Source organism: Lissotriton vulgaris, chromosome 6, assembly GCF_964263255.1.
Source record: "Lissotriton vulgaris chromosome 6, aLisVul1.2, whole genome shotgun sequence".
In the NCBI taxonomy this organism is placed as follows: domain Eukaryota; kingdom Metazoa; phylum Chordata; class Amphibia; order Caudata; family Salamandridae; genus Lissotriton; species Lissotriton vulgaris.
In genome coordinates, this window is record NC_141694.1 from 1,865,419,970 (window position 1) to 1,865,441,571 (window position 21,602).

Below are 21,602 nucleotides of genomic sequence, written 5' to 3' on the forward strand. Positions count from 1 at the left end.
AAGACTTCATATGGTAGTTTACCAAACCTTGAATCATCAATATGGCCTGAAACTATATTTGTCTTATTTTTGAACACACAATTGCCCCACTTTTACAGTATGGTTTTTATATAGACATATTCTTGCAAGATTAGTTCGTTTTCTTCCACTTGTCATGATTTCCAGGTGCCTGGCTCAGTATGGAAGGCATTGCTTGGTCTAATTTCCTAATTCAGGATGGCTCAGGGCTTGTTCGAATCTCTCGCTGCAAACGGCCATACATATTCCTATTTTTCCACCTTCGCCTCCTCTAAGATCCCTTAGCAAGAGTCACAATCATTCCGATCTGCTAAGCCACAGCTGAAGGCTTCAAAATGTCTGGTATTCTTGGTCACTAATGGGCCTTTTGCCTTCGGCTGCTAGCCTAATGACATCTTCCTGTACCCAGGTGACATCAAGACTTAAAGTAAAGCTTGACAGGCTTAGAGTTGGTGATACACAGATGTATCACTATCACTCATTGGCATCCTACGGCAAATCTTTCAGATCTAAGAATGGCTACAGATCCGCTGTTCTGTTGGACCTAAGATTTGCTTTTTGAGGAAAATCTCACTGGGGGACATCCTTTAGTCTGCAAATTGATGATGGGTACCAGACAGTCAACCCTCTAAACTCCATTGTTCCTCAACATGGGATGTTAAGCCAATTCAGCAAATGTTGCAAACATGGTCTGACAATGTCTCCCTATCATTGCAAAGCAAACTTCCGTGATCTTTTTGATTTCCTTTTGAGCGAGACTCAAATGATAGTCCTCCAGGCGTTTCTACAAGACATTTTTCTCCTTCAGAGTTTCTGTTATTAGATACATGAATAATGCCTTCTCTAGTTTTGATTAGTCTTACTTTCCTTCCCATTCAAAGTTGATTGCAGTGTGACCTTAAACAATAAAGCCTACCTATATAGGAATGTCCTCTTATTTAATGGTTAATCTTCATGAAAAAAACATGCTCCTGTATCTTTTCCTACTTTAGCCTGATGTACTAAGGACATATATATATTTGGCTGAAAAGAGACAACATTATTTGATGCTTTTTCCACTAGAAGAGATTTGGCCGTCCAAGTCTTCTCACCTGAAAGAGGGTTCGTGGAAATTCTTGGATCTGCAGATTGGACTGGAGTATCATCATTCAGAGTGTTTTATTGGAAAACCAGTGGCTCATGCCTTGTTCATAGTTGTCAAAGGGGTTTAAAATGTAGATTTTCACATCTCAAATAGAATAGGAAAGTCTTGATTTTTATTAAAGACACAGAGTGTCGGGATCTAGCCCAGTGCACCAGCCCAATAAACTACGTTTCCCGAGTCCCACGGGTTCAGGACATGCATTACCCAGAATTCTCGGCGGGAATCACGGAATATCTCCGGGCCAAACCGGAAGACCGGTGCTAGTGATTCTTCTTGGTTCGGAGTTGGCGGCTGCTCCCTTGATCTGTGTTCCCAAGTGACTTTGAGGGTTCCTGTGTACCGGTGCCGGGAGCCGTATGTTCTGGTAATCTGTAGCGCGTTGGCTAGCGTGCTCCATAATATGGACTTCGCGTTGTTCTTAGCAAATATAAGGACGACGTTGGTGTTGGGTTTTGCCTCGCGGCTGCAAGGGAACTTTGCTATAGTGTGAGGGCTTTGCACGCGTTCATTTGGAGGATTCCTGGGCGTGAGTGCGTTTTCTGTAATACGGAGATTCAAGTGGCGGAGTGCAGGGGGGATTTTAGGACCTCCGCACTGCCGTCACAAATCCTTGGTCTGGGATTCCTTATACCAAAATCTTGTGGATTACAAGTACCAAAGCGGAGTGTGGTAGTGAAGGAACTACACACTGCCGTGTTTGGTTATCTCGAGTGTATAGCGATCTTTATACTTAAAACTTGTGGATTATAAATACCAAAGCGGAGTGTGGTAGTGAAGGAGCTACACACTGCCGTGTTTGGGTATCTTGAGTGCACTGCACAAAGAATGGAAAACATTGTCCTCTAAGAATGTGACAGAGTGAACTTTTGACAATCACTAAGCACAGGGGTGCTCTTTATTTTTTACCTTGGAATCATTTACAATTCCTTTGTTAGTACAATGGGGTATGTGTAAATCTAAGTTTAAGGCTTTTTAGTCATTTGCAACCATGCTTGTTGGTAATGCCTTTTCTCTTGTGTTGACCAGGAAGGAAGGAAGACGGGAGATACAGCGATAGGGTGGTGTAGAGTCATTCATTTACAGGTGAAGTCATGGGGGTATGGAATTAGTGAGAATTGATGAGAGTAGGGTTAAGTAATGTAAAAACCTATGTACTTTTGTCTTACAGTTTCTTTATCCCTGCTGCCCCTTCCTTCTTCTCTTTATTCTTTCTGGGTTTTTTCCCACTTTTGGGGTTTTTCCCTCGCCGTATCGTCTGAGCACCCTGTGTTTCTAATTCAGGGTGTTCGGTCGGTCCGGAGGTGGAGCATTGTTGCTGCATGTGGATCCTGCGGAGTGCAAAACCTTACAGAATCACTAGCCTAAGAAATACACTCGGCCTGATTCATGTGTAGCAACAATGGCGTCTATGGAGGATGTGTTACAAGCTTTGGTCCTGGTACAGCAGGAGCTGGCCTCCTCTAAGGCAGAGACCGCAGCGTTGCGGGAGAAAGTGGAGCGGTTGAGTGGTAATCCGTTCAACGCTTCCACTTCGTCTTCTAATGTTCAGGTTACGGTACCCCCACCCTTTCCTTTGGCTACTCCTGAACGGTTCTCAGGGGATCCTCGTAAGGTACATGTGTTTATGACACAGGTTCTCATGCATTTCTCATGTAAACCATCATCGTTCCCCACAAACCATTCAAGGGTGGCCTTTTTGATCTCTTATTTGATAGGGGATGCAGCAGATTGGGTGGTACCTTTGGTAAAGCGAGACGATGTCATCCTTTCCAACTGCAAACACTGGAGTCAAGCTAGCCGGGCTGATGATAGGTGTTACTTCAAAACCGGTCCGGTCATCGGATGCTTGATTCCGGTCTGGGAAAGATATGGCTGTGTAGTTCGGACTGGACTGTTCCCATGGGGCACAGGGTCAGAGCTGATTTGCATAAAGCCATTATCTAACCCAGGGTGGTGTGGAGTGCAAAAAACGATGGATTTAGGCCCAGATCCTTGTACTGGGGTGAATGTAAGATATTGATCTAGATTCTGTCCATCAAATTGTTTTTTGTAATTTTCTCCCTGAGTGTACTGGGGTAGCTCAGACGTGGGTCCCAGAGCCTCCACACCACTGGAGTCAAGCTAGCCGGGCTGATGAGAGGTGTTACCTCGAAACCGGTCCGGTCCTCGGATGCTTGATTCCGGTCTGGGAAAGATATGGCTGTGTAGTTCGGGCTGGACTGTTCCCATGGGGCACAGGGTCAGAGCTGATTTGCATAAAGCAATTATCTAACCCAGGGTGGTGTGGAGTGCAAAAAACGATGGATTTAGGCCCAGATCCTTGTACTGGGGTGAATGTAAGACATTGATCTACATTCTGTCCATCAAATTGTTTTTTGTAATTTTCTCCCTGAGTGTACTGGGGTAGCTCAGACGTGGGTCCCAGAGCCTCCACACCACTGGAGTCAAGCTAGCCGGGCTGATGAGAGGTGTTACCTCGAAACCGGTCCGGTCCTCGAATGCTTGATTCCGGTCTGGGAAAGATATGGCTGTGTAGTTCGGACTGGACTGTTCCCACGGGGCACAGGGTCAGAGCTGATTTGCATAAAGCCATTATCTAACCCAGGGTGGTGTGGAGTGCAAAAAACAATGGATTTAGGCCCAGATCCTTGTACTGGGGTGAATATAAGACATTGATCTACATTCTGTCCATCAAATTGTTTTTTGTAATTTTCTCCCTGAGTGTACTGGGGTAGCTCAGACGTGGGTCCCAGAGCCTCCACACCACTGGAGTCAAGCTAGCCGGGCTGATGAGAGGTGTTACCTCGAAACCGGTCCGGTCCTCGGATGCTTGATTCCGGTCTGGGAAAGATATGGCTGTGTAGTTCGGACTGGACTGTTCCCATGGGGCACAGGGTCAGAGCTGATTTGCATAAAGCCATTATCTAACCCAGGGTGGTGTGGAGTGCAAAAAACGATGGATTTAGGCCCAGATCCTTGTACTGGGGTGAATGTAAGACATTGATCAACATTCTGTCCATCAAATAGTTTTTTGTAATTTTCTCCCTGAGTGTACTGGGGTAGCTCAGACGTGGGTCCCAGAGCCTCCACACCACTGGAGTCAAGCTAGCCGGGCTGATGAGAGGTGTTAGCTCGAAACCGGTCCGGTCCTCGGATGCTTGATTCCAGTCTGGGAAAGATATGGCTGTGTAGTTCGGACTGGACTGTTCCCATGGGGCACAGGGTCAGAGCTGATTTGCATAAAGCCATTATCTAACCCAGGGTGGTGTGGAGTGCAAAAAACGATGGATTTAGGCCCAGATCCTTGTACTGGGGTGAATGTAAGACATTGATCTACATTCTGTCCATCAAATTGTTTTTTGTAATTTTCTCCCTGAGTGTACTGGGGTAGCTCAGACGTGGGTCCCAGAGCCTCCACACCACTGGAGTCAAGCTAGCCGGGCTGATGAGAGGTGTTACCTCGAAACCGGTCCGGTCCTCGGATGCTTGATTCCAGTCTGGGAAAGATATGGCTGTGTAGTTCGGACTGGACTGTTCCCATGGGGCACAGGGTCAGAGCTGATTTGCATAAAGCCATTATCTAACCCAGTGTGGAGTGCAAAAAACGATGGATTTAGGCCCAGATCCTTGTACTGGGGTGAATGTAAGACATTGATCTACATTCTGTCCATCAAATTGTTTTTTGTAATTTGATCCTTTCCAATTGGGCAGAGTTTAAAAAGGAATTTGAGAGGGTCTTTGACAGACTAGCAACTACTTTTAGTGCTGATCGAGATCTGCTGACATTAAGACAAGGCAGGGGCGAATTGATTACATATCTTAATGCTTTCAATAGGCTTGTGGCCGAAGCGGCATGGCCAGAGGAGAAAAGATTGTCCTTGTTTTATCAAGGGTTACACAATGATTTAAAGGATGTGGTAGCACAGGTGGATCCGCAGCCTACTTCCTTTGTGGACATGGTAAACCTGGTTTTAAGGTTGGATAGTCGACTTACGGATAGGGGAAGTAACAGGAGACGGTGGGAAAAAGGAGCGTATTTTGGAGAAAGAAACCTGAGGAAAGTATCAGTAGGTACGGACAATACGCCTCAACCTATGGAGATAGGGGCACTTAGAGCACCGTTGTCTAGAGAAGAGAGGGAAGCCAGAAGGGTTCAGGGCTTGTGCATGTACTGCGGCAAGAAGGGGCATTACGTTCGGGAATGTCCTTCTAAACCCAAGTCATCAGGGTCTTTCGGTAGGTTTAAAAAAGTTGCCGTATCTAATACAGTACAGGAAAGCGAGCAGAAGGAAGACAGCACATTTGGAGTAGAAGGGGGACAGGCATGGAAACTCACTTCCTTGTCCTCTTTGGGTGATGAGGAAACAGAACCACACTTGGCTGTTGTGATGACACTGGAATACGATTTAGAAAGATGTCCGGTAATGGTGATGTTGGATTCCGGGGCGACTGGTAATTTTGTAGACAAAGGTTTGGTGAGATGTCTAGATTTGCCTCGTGTCTCTAGGAAGACACCGGAGGATGTGTTGGCAGTTGATGGGCAGCCATTGACCTCAGGTCAGATAACGGAGAGGACTGGTGATTTGGGGTTGTCAGTGGTGACACAAGGTTATGTGCATTCTGAGGTATTGTCATTAAACATCATAGATGCTCCTCAGTACGAAATCATATTGGGCATGCCTTGGTTACATAAACATAACCCTGTTGTGGATTGGCAGTCAAAGACTTTTCAGTTTGTAATAGAGACATGTAAGGACCATTTAGCTCCATGTATGTCTGCTAATGTCACTGTGTTAGCCACCCCGTTTCTGGCAGCTACGGCTGCGGAAAAGGATGTCAAGCTACCTGTGGTATACTCAGCTTAAAGTGATGTGTTCAGTGAGGTAAAGGCGGAAGCTCTACCCCCTCACAGGGAATATGACTGCCGTATCGACTTAGTGGAGGGGGCTTCATTACCATCCTGTAGAGTATATGCTTTGTCTGTGCCAGAGACCTCTCATTAGAAGGATTACATAGAACATTATTCTCGTTTGGGGTTCATCCGACCCTCTCGCTCTCCCGCAGCTTCCCCTCTTTTTTTTATATCGAAGGCCAATGGGGACTTAAGAGCTTGTGTGGATTACAGAGTATTGAATAAAAACACCATCCGTAATCGATACCCTCTTCCACGCATCTCGGTTTTGCTCGATCAGGTGAGAGAGGCCCAGATTTACACCCGTTTGGACTTACGTGGGGCATATCACCTAGTCAGAGTGAGAGAAGGGGACGAGTGGAAGACGGCGTTCAAGACGCGTTTGGTCTGTATGAATACTTAGTGATGCCCTTTGGGCTTTGTAATGCCCCTGCAGCATTTCAGTTTTTTATAAACGATGTACTAAAGGAAATACGTGAATCAATTTGTGGTGATGTACATAGATGACATCTTGATATACTCACAGGACGTTTCATGCCACACGAATCATGTCTGCAAGGTTTTGGATAAATTAAGGGAACATCGTTTATATGTGAAGCTGAGTAAATGTGAGTTCGGGGTGCGAGAGGTGGAATTTTTGGGTGTGAATCTTAGTCCTAATGGATTACAGATGTCCGAGAGGAAGGTACAGGCGGTGAGGGATTGGCCAGCCCCTAAGAATGTGAAGGAGGTACAGAGCTTCTTGGAGTTTGCCAATTATTATCGCCGGTTTATCTTGCATTTCTCCCAAACCGCTGTTCCTATCACCAGGCTGTTAAGGAAAGGGAAGTCATTTGAGTGGACAGTGGAGGCTGAGGAGGTGTTTCAGGCACTGAAAAGAGCCTTTACTACAGCACCAGTGTTGGCACATCCTGTTTTGGAACATACGTTCATAGTCGAGGCAGACGCTTCGGATGAAGCCATAGGGGCAGTTCTGTCTCAGAGAGATGTACACACTGGTCAACTCCATCCTGTTGCCTACCTCTCGAAAAAGCTGAGCTCGGCTGAGGTCAACTATTCAATCGCGGAAAAAGAACTCTTGGCGATAAAAAAGGCTTTCCAAGAGTGGAGGCCTTATTTGTGGGGGGTTTGTCAGGCAGTGACGGTTTATACCGATCACCGAAATCTCCAGTACATGTCCTCTGCTAGACACCTTACACAAAGGCAAATGCGGTGGATGCTGTTCTTTTCCGAGTACAACTTTGTGGTAACCTTTCGTCCTGGCTCGGAGAACAGGAAAGTGGATGCTCTTTCTAGACAGGGAATCCCCATCAAACAGAGTGCGGAGGAACAGTCAATCATCCCTTCCACGAAAGTGGTTTGTGTGATCAGGGCCGAGAAGTTTCTGGAGGACATCAAGGGCTCCAGGTCTACGGAGTTTTGGGTCCGTTGGGCTTCGGCCAACCCAGGCAGGAAGATTAGGCAAGGTTTACCTTTTTATGGGGAGTGTTTGTTTCTGCCTACTGAGGAGATTAGAAAGAAGGTGAGGGATTGGCCAGCCCCTAAGAATGTGAAGGAGGTACAGAGCTTCTTGGGGTTTGCCAATTATTATCGCCGGTTTATCTTGCATTTCTCCCAAACCGCTGTTCCTATCACCAGGCTGTTAAGGAAAGGGAAGTCATTTGAGTGGACAGTGGAGGCTGAGGAGGTGTTTCAGGCACTGAAAAGAGCCTTTACTACAGCACCAGTGTTGGCACATCCTGTTTTGGAACATACGTTCATAGTCGAGGCAGACGCTTCGGATGAAGCCATAGGGGCAGTTCTGTCTCAGAGAGATGTACACACTGGTCAACTCCATCCTGTTGCCTACTTCTCGAAAAAGCTGAGCTCGGCTGAGGTCAACTATTCAATCGCGGAAAAAGAACTCTTGGCGATAAAAAAGGCTTTCCAAGAGTGGAGGCCTTATTTGTGGGGGGTTTGTCAGGCAGTGACGGTTTATACCGATCACCGAAATCTCCAGTACATGTCCTCTGCTAGACACCTTACACAAAGGCAAATGCGGTGGATGCTGTTCTTTTCCGAGTACAACTTTGTGGTAACCTTTCGTCCTGGCTCGGAGAACAGGAAAGTGGATGCTCTTTCTAGACAGGGAATCCCCATCAAACAGAGTGCGGAGGAACAGTCAATCATCCCTTCCACGAAAGTGGTTTGTGTGATCAGGGCCGAGAAGTTTCTGGAGGACATCAAGGGCTCCAGGTCTACGGAGTTTTGGGTCCGTTGGGCTTCGGCCAACCCAGGCAGGAAGATTAGGCAAGGTTTACCTTTTTATGGGGAGTGTTTGTTTCTGCCTACTGAGGAGATTAGAAAGAAGGCATTCAGTTGGTGTCATGAAGCTCCTGCGGCTGGACATCCAGGGATTACAAAGACTGTGGAATCAGCGTTGTCTACTAGCTTCCATCCATAAACAGATGGACAGACGGAACGTCTGAATCAGACTCTAAAAAAGTATTTGCGTTGTTACGCGAAGGAGGCTCATGAGTCTTGGGTGGAATTGTTGTGGATGGCGGAGATGGCATATAACAATGCTTGGCACAGTTCCATAGGTATGTCCCCATTCAAAGCCAACTACGGTTATGATGTACAGACTCTGCCAATTCACATTCCTGTAGAACTAGACGACCAACCCTCGGTGAAGGAGCGGGTACTGACAATAAGGAGGGTACACAGAGCAGTGCAAGGACATCTGATGAAGGCCAAGGAAACGCACAAACGATGGGAGGACAGACATCGGGTACCTGGTCCTCAGTTCGAGGTGGGGGATAAGGTGTGGCTTTCGACCAAATATATCCGTTTCAAACTACGAAGCATATTCCATCCGCGTTTCATAGGGCCCTATCCTGTGGTGCGACGTATCAATCCTGTGGCATTCAAGCTGAAGTTGCCTAACACGTTGAGAATCCACCCTGTGTTTCATGTACAGTTGCTGAAAAGAGCCCTTACAACGCGCAGAACCGCGCCTCCTGTGCTGGCTAAAGATGGGAACCTGGAGTATGAGGTGAGATCTATCCGAGACTCCAAATTCCGCAGAGGAGTGCTGTGGTATTTGGTCTCATGGAAGGGCTATGGGGCGGAGGAGGATTCATGGGAACCAGTGCATAATGTCCATGCTCCTAGGGCTGTGCGATCTTTCCATGCCAGGCTTCCTGCAAAGCCTGGGCCTAGGAGGCGCTTGGGGGGAGGGCGTACTGTCGGGATCTAGCCCAGCGCGCCTGCCCAATAAACTACGTTTCCCGACTCCTACGGGTTCAGGACTGCATTACCCAGAATTCTCGTCGGGAATCACGGAATATCTCCGGGCCAAACCGGAAGACCGGTGCTAGTGATTCTTCTTGGTTCGGAGGTGGCGGCTGCTCCCTTGATCTGTGTTCCCAAGTGACTTCGAGGGTTCCTGTGTACCGGTGCCGGGAGCCGTATGTTCTGGTAATCTGTAGCGCGTTGGCTAGCGCGCTCCGTAATATGGACTTCGTGTTGTTCTTAGCAAATATAAGGACGACATTGGTGTTGGGTTTTGCCTCGCGGCTGCGAGGGAACTTTGCTATAATGTGAGGGCTTTGCACGCGTTCATTTGGAGCATTCCTGGGCGTGAGTGCGTTTTCTGTAATACGGAGATTCAAGTGGCGGAGTGCAGGGGGGGATTTTAGGACCTCCGCACTGCCGTCACGAATCCTTGGTCTGGGATTCCTTATACCAAAATCTTGTGGATTATAAGTACCAAAGCGGAGTGTGGTAGTGAAGGAACTACACACTGCTGTGTTTGGTTATCTCGAGTGTACAGCGATCTTTATACTTAAAACTTGTGGATTATAAATACCAAAGCGGAGTGTGGTAGTAAAGGAACTACACACTGCCGTGTTTGGGTATCTTGAGTGCACTGCACAAAGAATGGAAAACATTGTCCTTTAAGAATGTGACAAAGTGAACTTTTGACAATCACTAAGCACAGGGGTGCTCCTTATTTTTTACCTTGGAATCATTTACAATTCCTTTGTTAGTACAATGGGGTATGTGTAAATCTAAGTTTAAGGCTTTTTAGTCATTTGCAACCATGCTTGTTGGTAATGCCTTTTCTCTTGTGTTGACCAGGAAGGAAGGAAGACGGGAGATACAGCGATAGGGTGGTTTAGAGTCATTCATTTACAGGTGAAGTCATGGGGGTATGGAATTAGTGAGAATTGGTGAGAGTTGGGTTAAGTAATGTATTAACCTATGTACTTTTGTCTTACAGTTTCTTTATCCCTGCTGCCCCTTCCTTCCTCTCTTTATTCTTTCTGGGTTTTTTCCCCTTTTGGGGTTTTTCCCTCGCCGTATCGTCTGAGCACCCTGTGTTTCTAATTCAGGGTGTTCGGTCGGTCCGGAGGTGGAGCATTGTTGCTGCATGTGGATCCTGCGGAGTGCAAAACCTTACACAGAGATCAATGTTGTCTCTCTAATGTTGACATCTTTATCTATACTATACATGTTTTTGATTCATTATTTCAGCTTCAATTGCAATAATTCATGTTTCTTCCTGAGGCTGCATGTCATCTGAATGCAATACGCTCAAGTGTCCAGTCTCCTGGATGTTCCTGAAGAGTCGTCTGGGAATTTAAAAAAAATGCATTATATTGTTTGTTGGGTTTCTTCTAATGATGACTTCCATTTCATCAATAGAGTTTAATCTGTCTTCTCATCAAGAAAAGAGGCTGTTATGCCCTGTATGGACTACGCTCATGGCTGATTAATGGTTTATCAGTACCCACCAATACAAAATAGTTTGTTATTGTTTTTGAATTCTGACAAACAAGAAATGTAAACTTTCATTGCTACTTAATTTGTTTGTATTCTCTTGGTGCTTATTCCCATCATGCAGCACATTGGCATTGTTGTCTCTTTTGTATGTAGACAGTGTCATCAAAGAGCAAATCAGAAGCAGACCCCACTTCTGTACATACCCAGAAGAAGATCAAAGTCCCTCCCAGAAAGAAAAATGGTTGTCTACAACAAACAATGAACACAGCAGCAGGAGGTGTGGTCGCTTACACACAGTGATCATCTGAACGGCTGTGCATAATTGATGATTGACTTGCTGACTCCATGTCACTGGTGATAATTTCAAACAGAATTTAAATTCATCATCTGGTATAAAAGATGTTGATATATTAAATCTACCACCTGGGGCATGTGTAAAGACGAATATGTGTATTAGGTCCCTTGCAAAGCTAGCCCAATGTTTTGATGAAATCATGTACATGGAATTTTAAAGTAGTGTAATGGATCCACTGTCATTCAACTTCTTACCCACAAAGTTGGATGGTTGACGGCACTCCCGCCCCTTCGGTCCATCACAGCATCTTTCATTTCCTGGGCAGTCCTTGTCATTATTACATTTGTTGCAGATATCTACTTTTTCAGGAACATTTGTCACCCTTGTGCACTCACCCATTTTTTCTGGAATATAGAAAAGAAAAAGCTATTTAAACATTGTGATCGTCAAATATTAAGGTAGTCTGGAACCTGATGCCCTGATGCAGGATCTCCTGACCAATTAGACTCCACACACCACTTGACCATTCAGCCTGATGACTCGCAGTGAACTCGTGCCTGCACTCTGCTCTTGTCCACATTGTATCCACGTGCAAAGAATGATGCAGCAGAGCAAAAATATTGGCATGATTGAGTGTTACGCGGTATTCAGAACAACAAGTGTTTTCTATGTAGGTTAGTTCCTTTGACATGCATGTAAAAGGACTTGCCAAACTTGTGGGCTCTATTCTTTTGTTTTTCTCAACTAGTTCTTTCTGATGAACCATATGATCTGTTGCCTTGTTAGGTATTTATCATTCCATGCACTTCACCTGCAAAGTTAGCATGCCCTCCAATCATATGTATTGTGTTACAATAATGGTGCGAACAATGTATCCCAAAAGATGGAACTAAACGGGAAGAGTTGATATATGTACAAACATTATGTAGTACGAGTAGCAAACTAAGGATACATGCTTGAAAGGAGACAGCGCTCTGGCTTACAGATTATACGTCCTTTGGCAAGGGGAAGCCTTTTGAGGGGCAGGAATCACAGACTCCTCTAGAACAGTGTGCTCTGATGGAACCTTGGGTCTACATTTAGGAAGAGAAGATGCTGGGGGCTTGACAATTGTATATAAATCGAAAGACAGGGAGTTGCAGACCCAGTTTCTCACTTGAGAAAGGCAGGCTCTTCTACTCGGTTGAAATCAATGGCTGTCATGTTCACATAACAACTTCTGGGCAATTGCGTGGCTTGGCTGTCAACCAAGGTAACACTAGCAGAGGGCACCAGTTGGCCCCTCCCATAAGCAAATGTTTCCCGCATGCCACGGACATGGCAGCACCAAAAGTGCATCTTCTCCTAATGTATCCCTGTAGTTTCAAATGCCACACCATTGGTCAAAGGAATTTTCCATAATGGGGTAGAAATATGTGAGAACTCAAAGGTAACAAGTAATCACCATGATGCGAGGGAAGCTGATATGTCTAAATGGGTGGCTGTGTTTTTAAGAAAAGGTTCAGCCATTCCTCCTGCAAGTTACATATTTGCTCTGAAAGGGACATCACCTATCACTCCATTCTTGATGTAAGGAACACAGAGTTCTACAGGGCATCTGAAGAGCCCTTTGAGCTATCCCATGGGCCTATGCATGTCATGGATGCTTAGGGATGTTTTCCCAACAATAGCTCTACTTCTCCTTAGAATAGACACAGTCAAACAGCGCCTGTAGGCCTGCTTAGTCATACAGGGAGAGACAGTTTCTCCTCTGGTGCAACTCCAGCGACAATCAAGGGAGGACGGAACCAATTTTCCACAAGTAGTTTCTCTTTGCCGCTGGACAACTACTTGAAGCTACGGCCCACGAGAAGCAAAAATCCATGCTAGCCTCCCCAAAGCCTGCCCTGGTTAACTTCAAAATATTCCACTTGCAAGTAAGGAGTGCCTTGAGGCAAACACAGCCTAATGTGCATCTTTCAATAGAAAACTTGTCTTCCCTCGGACTGTCTCTCTCTCTCTGACAGCCACCTATGGGAGAGGATTGTAACTAGGGAGGTCACTATCTATCCCAATTCTTTAATGCCTCCATCCAATGGTGAATCAGTATCCTGTGCAGTTCATCTGTAGGTGTGGAAACCTATTCCTTGCATTCAGGCCAGAGCAGCTGCCTCAGAATATTACTACACTTTCCTCAACTAAAAATTCAGAGTTTGCAGGCTTCTCCCATTAACCATGTGCTTTTGTGCCCACTACCACACCAGTTTGTGCCAAATTTCTGATTGATCATGCACATATCTTTTTAATTTTTCTTGCATCTGAATGGAGATTTAAGGGGTAAGCCTTTACTGATATTCACCCAAGGAAATGCCATCCACAGTGGAAGTGATCCTCAGTTCCCAGAGAATAATAAACTCCTAGAGTCTGACCACATTACTAATTTTTCGCGTCACAGAACTTTACAATTTTTGCTGTCTTTTCTCCTCATCCTCAAAACCAGCCTTCAGTTTTTCCACTTTAACCTTATGCTTGGCAAGGTGTCCATCATTTTATCTCTGCCTTCGTCCTCCAACCCCTAACTGCCATATATCACATGCTGGAGCCCAGATAGCGATGAGATCCCCACCAGTCACAGTGCAACCATCTTTTACTAGACTTTGTGCCTGTGAAAGCACCTCTGGTTATTCATGGTTTCACAGCCCCCAGGACCGCATCTTCTTCAAACTAGCTCCTAACTGTGCACCATCATGTGAATCTAAGTGTTGGAGTGCACTCCGGGGAAGGATCTGATTAATCTGTCTGAGCTGTGTGCATGCCTATATTTATGTCATACCTTTTTGCCTCAAAAGTATAAAGTTTCCCTCATTGATCATAGTAATTCAATAAAGAAATTATTCAAAGTACATTTTTAAAGTACTTTAAAAATGAACTTTGAAGAATTTGTTTATTGAAGTACTATGGTCAATGAAAGAAACTCTACACTTTTGTGCTTGTTCATTCCCCTCTTTTCCCTGACCAACATTATTTTTTGAGGGGGTCACTTCATTCTTGCTAGATACCTGTTTGCCTCTGCATCATATATAAAAGTTTATTCACCAACAAACCCACAAAAGATTGAAGACAAACATATCCAACCAACATTTTTTAACATGTAGTCAGTCCCCAAGTCGGCTTGGCCTAGAGATGGGTTGTAATGTATTTGTGAAAAAAGTGATCAACGTTTTGTTGTAACTTTTCCCAGTGTGAAGAATTGTCTAGTGGAATTATCTCCGCTATTAGTGATAGTATGAAGGTGAATTTCAGCCAACCGATTCTCAACCAAAGGAGACCCCTTCACTGGAAAATTAGTGCTAACCAAATGCATCACAGGGAGCTCCATCAGCTGCAAAGAGATCTTCTTGATTATCAAGAACTTCACCACAACGGCAGCCTACGTCATGGTCTGACACCCTCACAAGAACTCTGCAACAACCTATCAAACTGCTTTCACAACAAAATCGAAAACATCTACAGAAACTTTCCACACCTACCATACCTCAGTGATGACACCGCAGACCTACCCATCAACAACAAAGGTCACCTGACCAAGAGGAAAACTCTCTTGAGAGAAGACACAGCATTGACAATGCAAACAATCCATATAAGAGACCCATTCCCTCACCACATTTATAAACTTGGAGCATAAGCCATCAGCACCACCTTCACCCACATCATCAACACCTTCATTGCACCTGAAACATTCCTGGAAGACAGGAAACATTCATGGGTCAACACCCTCCTCAAGAAGCCATCAGCCGACCAAAGTCAACTGAGCAAATCCCATTCTATCTCCCTCCTTCCCTACCCAGCCAAAGTGATAGAGAAAGCCATCCACAGAAGAAGTACCTGAGTAAGCTCAAAGTGTAACCAGAATGACGCAGGTGCCCTCTACCCATTGCAACTACCTCAAGCACTTTAAGAGTACTGCTCATGCTGCTTTGCACTCATCCAGTCCCTGATTTCCCACTCCAAGCACTGCAAAGATTAAGCCATGATCCGCAGTTCCACACCACATTAAGGAGTACCTGGGTGCCATATGCTCACAAGTACAAATTATGGGGTATATTAACTAATCTTTCATACAACGCAGTGCAGCAAGCAAATTTGCGCAAAAGGGCAAAAATGCTCCATATTTACAAAGATACGGAGGATTTCTGCTCTCTCCATGGGCTGACACACATGGTGCTGCCTAGCACCAGTGCAGGCACCTGTGCACCAGGGAGGATTGTTTTTGTGCAGGTAGGAACACCTGCACGAAAACAATCCTGAGAGGAATTTTCCTATTTCTATGTGTGATGCGGAATGTCTCGTGCACAGAAAGAGGAAGTAACAAGGAGAAATATAGATATTTCTTCTTGGCACACGTCACTGGCAAAAGCGTAGCATGTTGACGCATTGCCAAGTTTACTAACTTTAGTAAATCTGGGAAAAAAGTGATATGCAACAAAATGCAACAAAAGCTGATGTGTTGCGTTACATTTCTATACAAATCCACATAGATGGCGCAAATCTCCCCTTGAATGGCTTTGTAAATATTACTGTAGACTTTGCATTCTCCTTGTTTCGCATTGTCCGACGCAAGGATAACGCAGGAGCTTGATAATTTTCTACCCAAATTTGTGGTCCAGCTTAGCTGCAGATCAGTGCTAGGTAGCAAAAATGAGCCCTGAGTAACTGCTCTGGGCAACAATGTGGCTTAAAAAGAGTAAGAGGATAAAAAGACTGATTAATGGCAATTTAATTCAAAGGATTTGAACTACACTAAGTCTATAACAACCACACCAATGTCATCCATGGCAAATGTGCCTGTCAGGGCAGTGACACAACCACTATTTGCTTGCAATTGCAGAACATATAGAACTGCAAGGAACCTGCTGATGACAGTAACTCTGCATGGAAAAAGTAGTTGATTGAGATTTGAGAAGATCTTCAGCAGATCTCCCCCATACATCTAGCATGTTTTGCCATTGCAGGGAGGTTGGGGGAGCCTGCAGGGTCCATTATATATATATATTCTTTAGCAATACAATATCCATTGCTCATTTCAGAGCTGCTGGATTTAATTGAAGAACACAAAACTAGAGCAAGATAATAGGCAAGGAACATGCCTGCCCAAAGTACTGTAAAGTTGAGATAAAAACCAGTGCACACAATTATCAGGGGGAGCCACCTCTTGGATGTCTGCTAGTTGTGTTTTACAGCAGTGCGTAGTACTGAAAGCATCATTATACAAATCATCAGTGAGGCTTTGTGTATTCTTCAGGGTTGATGATCCTCCCAGAAGGGTGCTGCATTTTTAATTATAATATGTAATAAAAAGTTCATATAAGATAACTCTTTGCATCCGTAGCTCATACGCCCTTTTCTTGGAGACTCCGGCTTTCTAGAAAAGGTTTACACTGGACCAACCAATCAATCAATCAATCAAGCATTTGTAGAGCACGCCATCACCTGTGAGGGTCTCAAGGCGCTATGGCGGAGGTGGGAGGCAGCTACTGGTCGAACAGCCAGTTCTTGAGGAGTCTCCTGAAGGTTAGTATACCATGGGTGAGGAGTTTGAAGGTGATCCTCCTGTTGACCGGGAGCCAATGCAGATCTAATAGGTGGGTGGTGACTGTGGCGACGGAGTCCGAGGATTAGGCGTGTGGAGGCATTTTTTATGCGTTGGAGTCTCTTCTGTAGTGTAGCCATGGTTCCTGCAAAGAGGGCATTGCCGTAGTCCAGCCTTCTGCTGATGAGTGCTTGTGTGACTGTTCTACTGGTTTTGGTGGGAATCCATCTGAAGATCTTGCAGAGTATGCGTAGGGTTTTGAAGCAGGAGGATGAAACAGTGTTGACTTGTTTGATCATAGAGAGCGTTGAGTCCAGGACGAACCCCAGCCACAGGAGTCATCCCATGCGGAGGGGGTGGAGCGAAGGATAAGGACCTCCGTGTTGTCTGAGTTAAGTTTCAGTCGGCTGGTCTTCATCCAGTCTGCGACGGCCTTCATTCCTTTGTGGAGGTTGGATTTGGCGGTGGTCCAGTCCTTGGTGAGGGAGAGGATCAGCTGGTTGTAGTCGGCGTAAGAGACAATGTTGAGGTGGTGTGCTGGTTTGTGTTCCCAACCAGTGCAGTCACTGGTTGGGAATACAAACCTTGGAACTCTACCCTCCCTTCATCATTATTGCCCCCTTCTTTTCCTCCTTTTAAAGGGTGCTTAATGTGTTCTGGTCCGCCACAATAGCTACTCGATTTTATCTTCTCTTACCCTCTGAATCCGCTTGTTTTTATACCGGCTGCGATGATAGGTGCCTCTTTATTAAAACATCATGCAGTACAGCAAGTCTCCTTGCTGTGCTGCACTGAATGGTAAGGAAAGGGCAGCAATGAACCGTACTTAATAGTGTACGGCACGTTCCTATTGTTTACAAGCGCTTGGATCCAAAGGTGCATTCGCTGTAAGCAGGATTGTTTTTTGTGCAGGATGGGACACCTTCCTGCTCAAGCCATGCAAGGCCATGAAAGGCTTGAAAATCTAACTTAAGACTTTAGTCGCTCTTGCGCCCCATTACGTGATGCAGGGTGATGCAACTCTTTGTTAAATATACCCCATAATCAAAAGAGGTACAGACTATGACGTGTTATTGATTCACCTGGTTCCTGGCTTGCTGTGTGTTCCCTGAGATATTTTACTTTGTGTCCGGATTCCATGTAAGAAAATCATTTTAATAGTCACTGATTCACAAAACCTATGAGAGATTGAATCACTATAATACGATATGTTTTGTCAATCGTTCAATTAATGTACCCAAGATAATACCTCTCTATTCTATTAACATATTATAAGTAAGAATACCATAATATCCGTTCCTCCTATTATGATTGTGATGCTAGGTTGACTCTCTAGACTACCCCATGTCTGGTTCAGTCCCTGATATGCATATTCACAAGCAGTTCTATATAGTGTACAAATTGTAAAGATGAAAATATGTTATGATTGAAGTGTTATGTAAAGCTCTCTGTCGTCAGTGAGCTGTGAAGCTGCTAAAGAAATATAATTAAAATAGATCGTGGCAAGTAAACAATGATCACTGATTGCATCCTCTTTTTTTGGGTGGGTGCACAACATCCATCTGTTCTGAAAGATATCAAAGCCTGATGTGGTTCCAGAATCTGTGCACCAATGTTTGCAATATCAGATCCCATTTGTCTTCCCTTGTACTCTTTGCCCACTTACTGACAATTTATCAACACACTGTATTTGAGACTTTCACCATAACCAATCACAAAGCTGTGCCCTTTAAATCTCACCAGAGGAGATGACTACCACTGATCCGGAGTCTTCTGCACATAATCTTGACAAAATAAAAATACAAGAGCTGGCCCAAATAAAATGTTTTGTAAGTAAGTCCTGGACTGACAAGGACCATCCATCTAACACTCACAGTCATTTCCCCTAACTCACACGTGGGTACTCAAGAGATGTGTGACTCCTGCCCCTGTCACAGCGATCACAGCACACCTGGATCCATGATCAGTGGTATTGAGCAGATGTTCTAAATCATAAAACATAGTATATATGGGAGTGCTGTGACTGACATATATACGTTTTAGAGAACTTGCTGCCATGACAACAATGATGTCCCACAGCAGCCCCCTGCCTCAAGATGGATTGTAACACACATGACCCTGTAAAAGTTATATGTAGTCTCTTTCTACTTGCTATCAGGATCTTCACAGGTCCTGCTCTGTTGCCCCCTCCTCCTCTACTCTAACGGAAATGCACCTTTCAGCGCCTTGACGCACTTCCGCAGGCAGCCTACAGTGCAGCATTTCTCATCAGCGGCGCAGTTCCAGTCATGGTCACAGGAGGGCACGTAGACGGCAGGGCAGACCAGTGATTTTGAAATATATGATGGACAGACACCTTCATGATCTGCAAAAAAATAAACATTTAGTGTCCTAGTTTTCATAGCGGTAAAGCAGTAAGCAATATTCATGGAAAGCCAAACACAGCAAGTTTATGAGTTTGGCGGCCCCAAACTAAAGGCCCCGCTCCACAGTCGTGGCGTCTCCATGGTGCCCTGTGCTCCATGTACACACAGATTAATAATTAATTATGTGCAAACACTGACGATTTTTATAAATCAATGCCAAACAAACCAACACAGGGTCTACTGTGCAGGTGTGGTAGTCATGGGCAATATTCCTGCACTCTCTTTGACTCTTGCCTAATTTGTAAAAAAAGAAGTGCAGGTGCTAAAAATTTTGCCAAGGAGGCCACAGCTCACATCTTCCTCCGGTGAGCCCCACTTTCAACACTCTCACTGCCTCAGTCTTTATCTTCTAACCTTCATCTGTTGTCTGTCCCCTACGTCTTTGCTCTAAGAGTCTATCATCTCACCTCTCTAATTGTTTTCTATCATCTTTGTCACACCTGGTGTGTTACCTTATTCCCTGCATTTCTGATTTGCCCTCTATTCATTCTACCCCTGCCCTTTTTCCTCTTCACTTTTATCCATGTTCTGCTCTCTCTCCCTTCTATGTTGGCTCTTTACAATCACTCGTCTAGCAGTGATTAGCTGTGTCTCCATTTTATAATTTGTCTGCTTTTTTTGTTCTCTGTCCTGTTTTCTACATCCTTTCATTCTATCTTCTCTCTTCTTAATGCTCTCTTCTTCACATCGTGGCTGCTTTCTCTTTGTATCTCATTTGCTCTCCTTTTCTTCTACTTAGCTATGTTTTATCTCTCTCCTCTCTGTCTTCTTTCTCCTCTTTACTCCTACTCTCTCTCTCATCTATAACACTGCTGCTGCCTGTGCCCCCTGTCGTCAGCCTGTACATGTCCCTGTTATTTTGAACTCTGCGTTTTCCTGTTGTCTTTCCTAAATATAAGGAAGATGACGTGTTTTACTTTCTTACATACACCGAGTGCAAAAACGAAATGTACACCAAATGAAAATGCTTTTTTTGCATATATTAATCAGAGCAGTATAACTGGGTTATTTGCATACTGGTAGCTGCTCGAGCACAGCAGTTAATGTCACTACTAGTGCTGCCTGTATTTAGTAGGTCCAGGGATGGCAACAGCATTGGCATCCACTGCTCAGCTTGCTGTGACCCTGCCTGCTACAGCACAGGCATTGTCCCCAGCCGTAATGCTGCCAATGCTGGTAAGTATTGCTGTGGTGCCTACTGGACTCACGCACGCTCAGCAATTACCATGCTGGGTTGCAGCGTACAGATCCTACAGGTGGCGCCATGGTGCACAAAAGTTGTGTTGGACCACAGCCACTTTGAGCACGTTGAGAATAGCAGCAATGCAGGGCTGCAGGATATGCTACTCTGCCTAGACAGCAAGTGGAAAGTCCACACTTACTTTTGTTTATTCTTCCTCAAGAGCCCTCACTCCCAAGTTCCAAATGCGCTCTCACAGCTTCCTTGCCTCAACTCTGTCTTGAGCCAGCCCCCAGCTACAAATATCCAATGAGAGGCTTAGGCTCAGGCAGTGGCAGGGTGCACTCACACTCGGGGAATAGAATGCAAGACATAGTTTGTCGATGACTACTTGGATTTGTGATCGCTGAGATGACATCATCACTAACCTGGTGATACACAATCATGCCTGTCTGGACAGGCGTATGCTGGCCTGTCTATGAACATTTACCAGCCAGTCACCGTGCAATATATGTTATTCTTTTTATTTTGAATTTGAACAATTAATATTGAGACCACCACCTGCAGGGTCAGAAATTGTAGCCCCAGCCCTGTGAAAGGAGTGCAGGTGTTTAGCACCTGAAAGTACCTGCTCAAATCAAGCACTGCTTACCTACAATGCTTTTTGTTGTCAACACAAAACAAGCCTGACTCTAACATATTCATAGATAATACAGGAAAAAGAATCATCAACATCTTTTCATGACTAGTTCAATTCTGTGCCCATTGAATCTGAAGGCGCCAAGGTCATTACATGCACTCGCCCAGCAATGATCTCTGTATTTGGGTTGGTGAGTGCTGGGAAAATCGCTCTGAGGGTTGCAGCATGTATGTCTTTATGCATGCATTACAGAAGTGGGGAGCGCAGATTCCACGCTCCACTCCCAAGTGCACTGCATAACTGGATAAACTATCCAACCAACTTTTAAACGTTCCACATTTCTCCAAATTAATCCAGTGATCAAAAGTCTTTCCAATGTATTCATAATCATAATCGTCGAAATCCACCCAGCAAGCTAGAAAATTTAACATGAAATAAACAAATGTTACCCCATGTCCCCAATAGTTTTGTGCTAAAACTCTCTAATTACACGAAGCATACTCTAAATTCATCTTTCGCTTTTTGCTGAATGTCATATTCCTCAGTATTCTAATAATTGGTTTGTATTAAACTCCGAGCACAAAGCAGTTCAAACCCTCTTTACACACTTTACCTGCTTCCTCTTTTTCATGTGGTCGCTCGGCAAACGCT

General features: G+C 44.9%; 1 protein-coding gene across 5 annotated transcripts in view; it reads right to left on the minus strand.

Moving 5' to 3' along the window:
• LOC147709688 (uncharacterized) overlaps positions 1–21,602 on the minus strand; it is a 180,222-nt gene that overhangs the window by 7,513 nt on the left and 151,107 nt on the right. For all 5 annotated transcript variants that reach the window (XM_086928203.1, XM_086928202.1, XM_086928200.1 and 2 more), the window contains 2 exons: positions 18,921–19,070; positions 11,391–11,540 (listed from right to left, as the gene is read on the minus strand). In XM_086928203.1, coding sequence (XP_086784329.1) covers positions 11,391–11,540; positions 18,921–19,070 — 300 coding nt within the window. The remainder of the gene's footprint in view (positions 1–11,390; positions 11,541–18,920; positions 19,071–21,602) is intronic.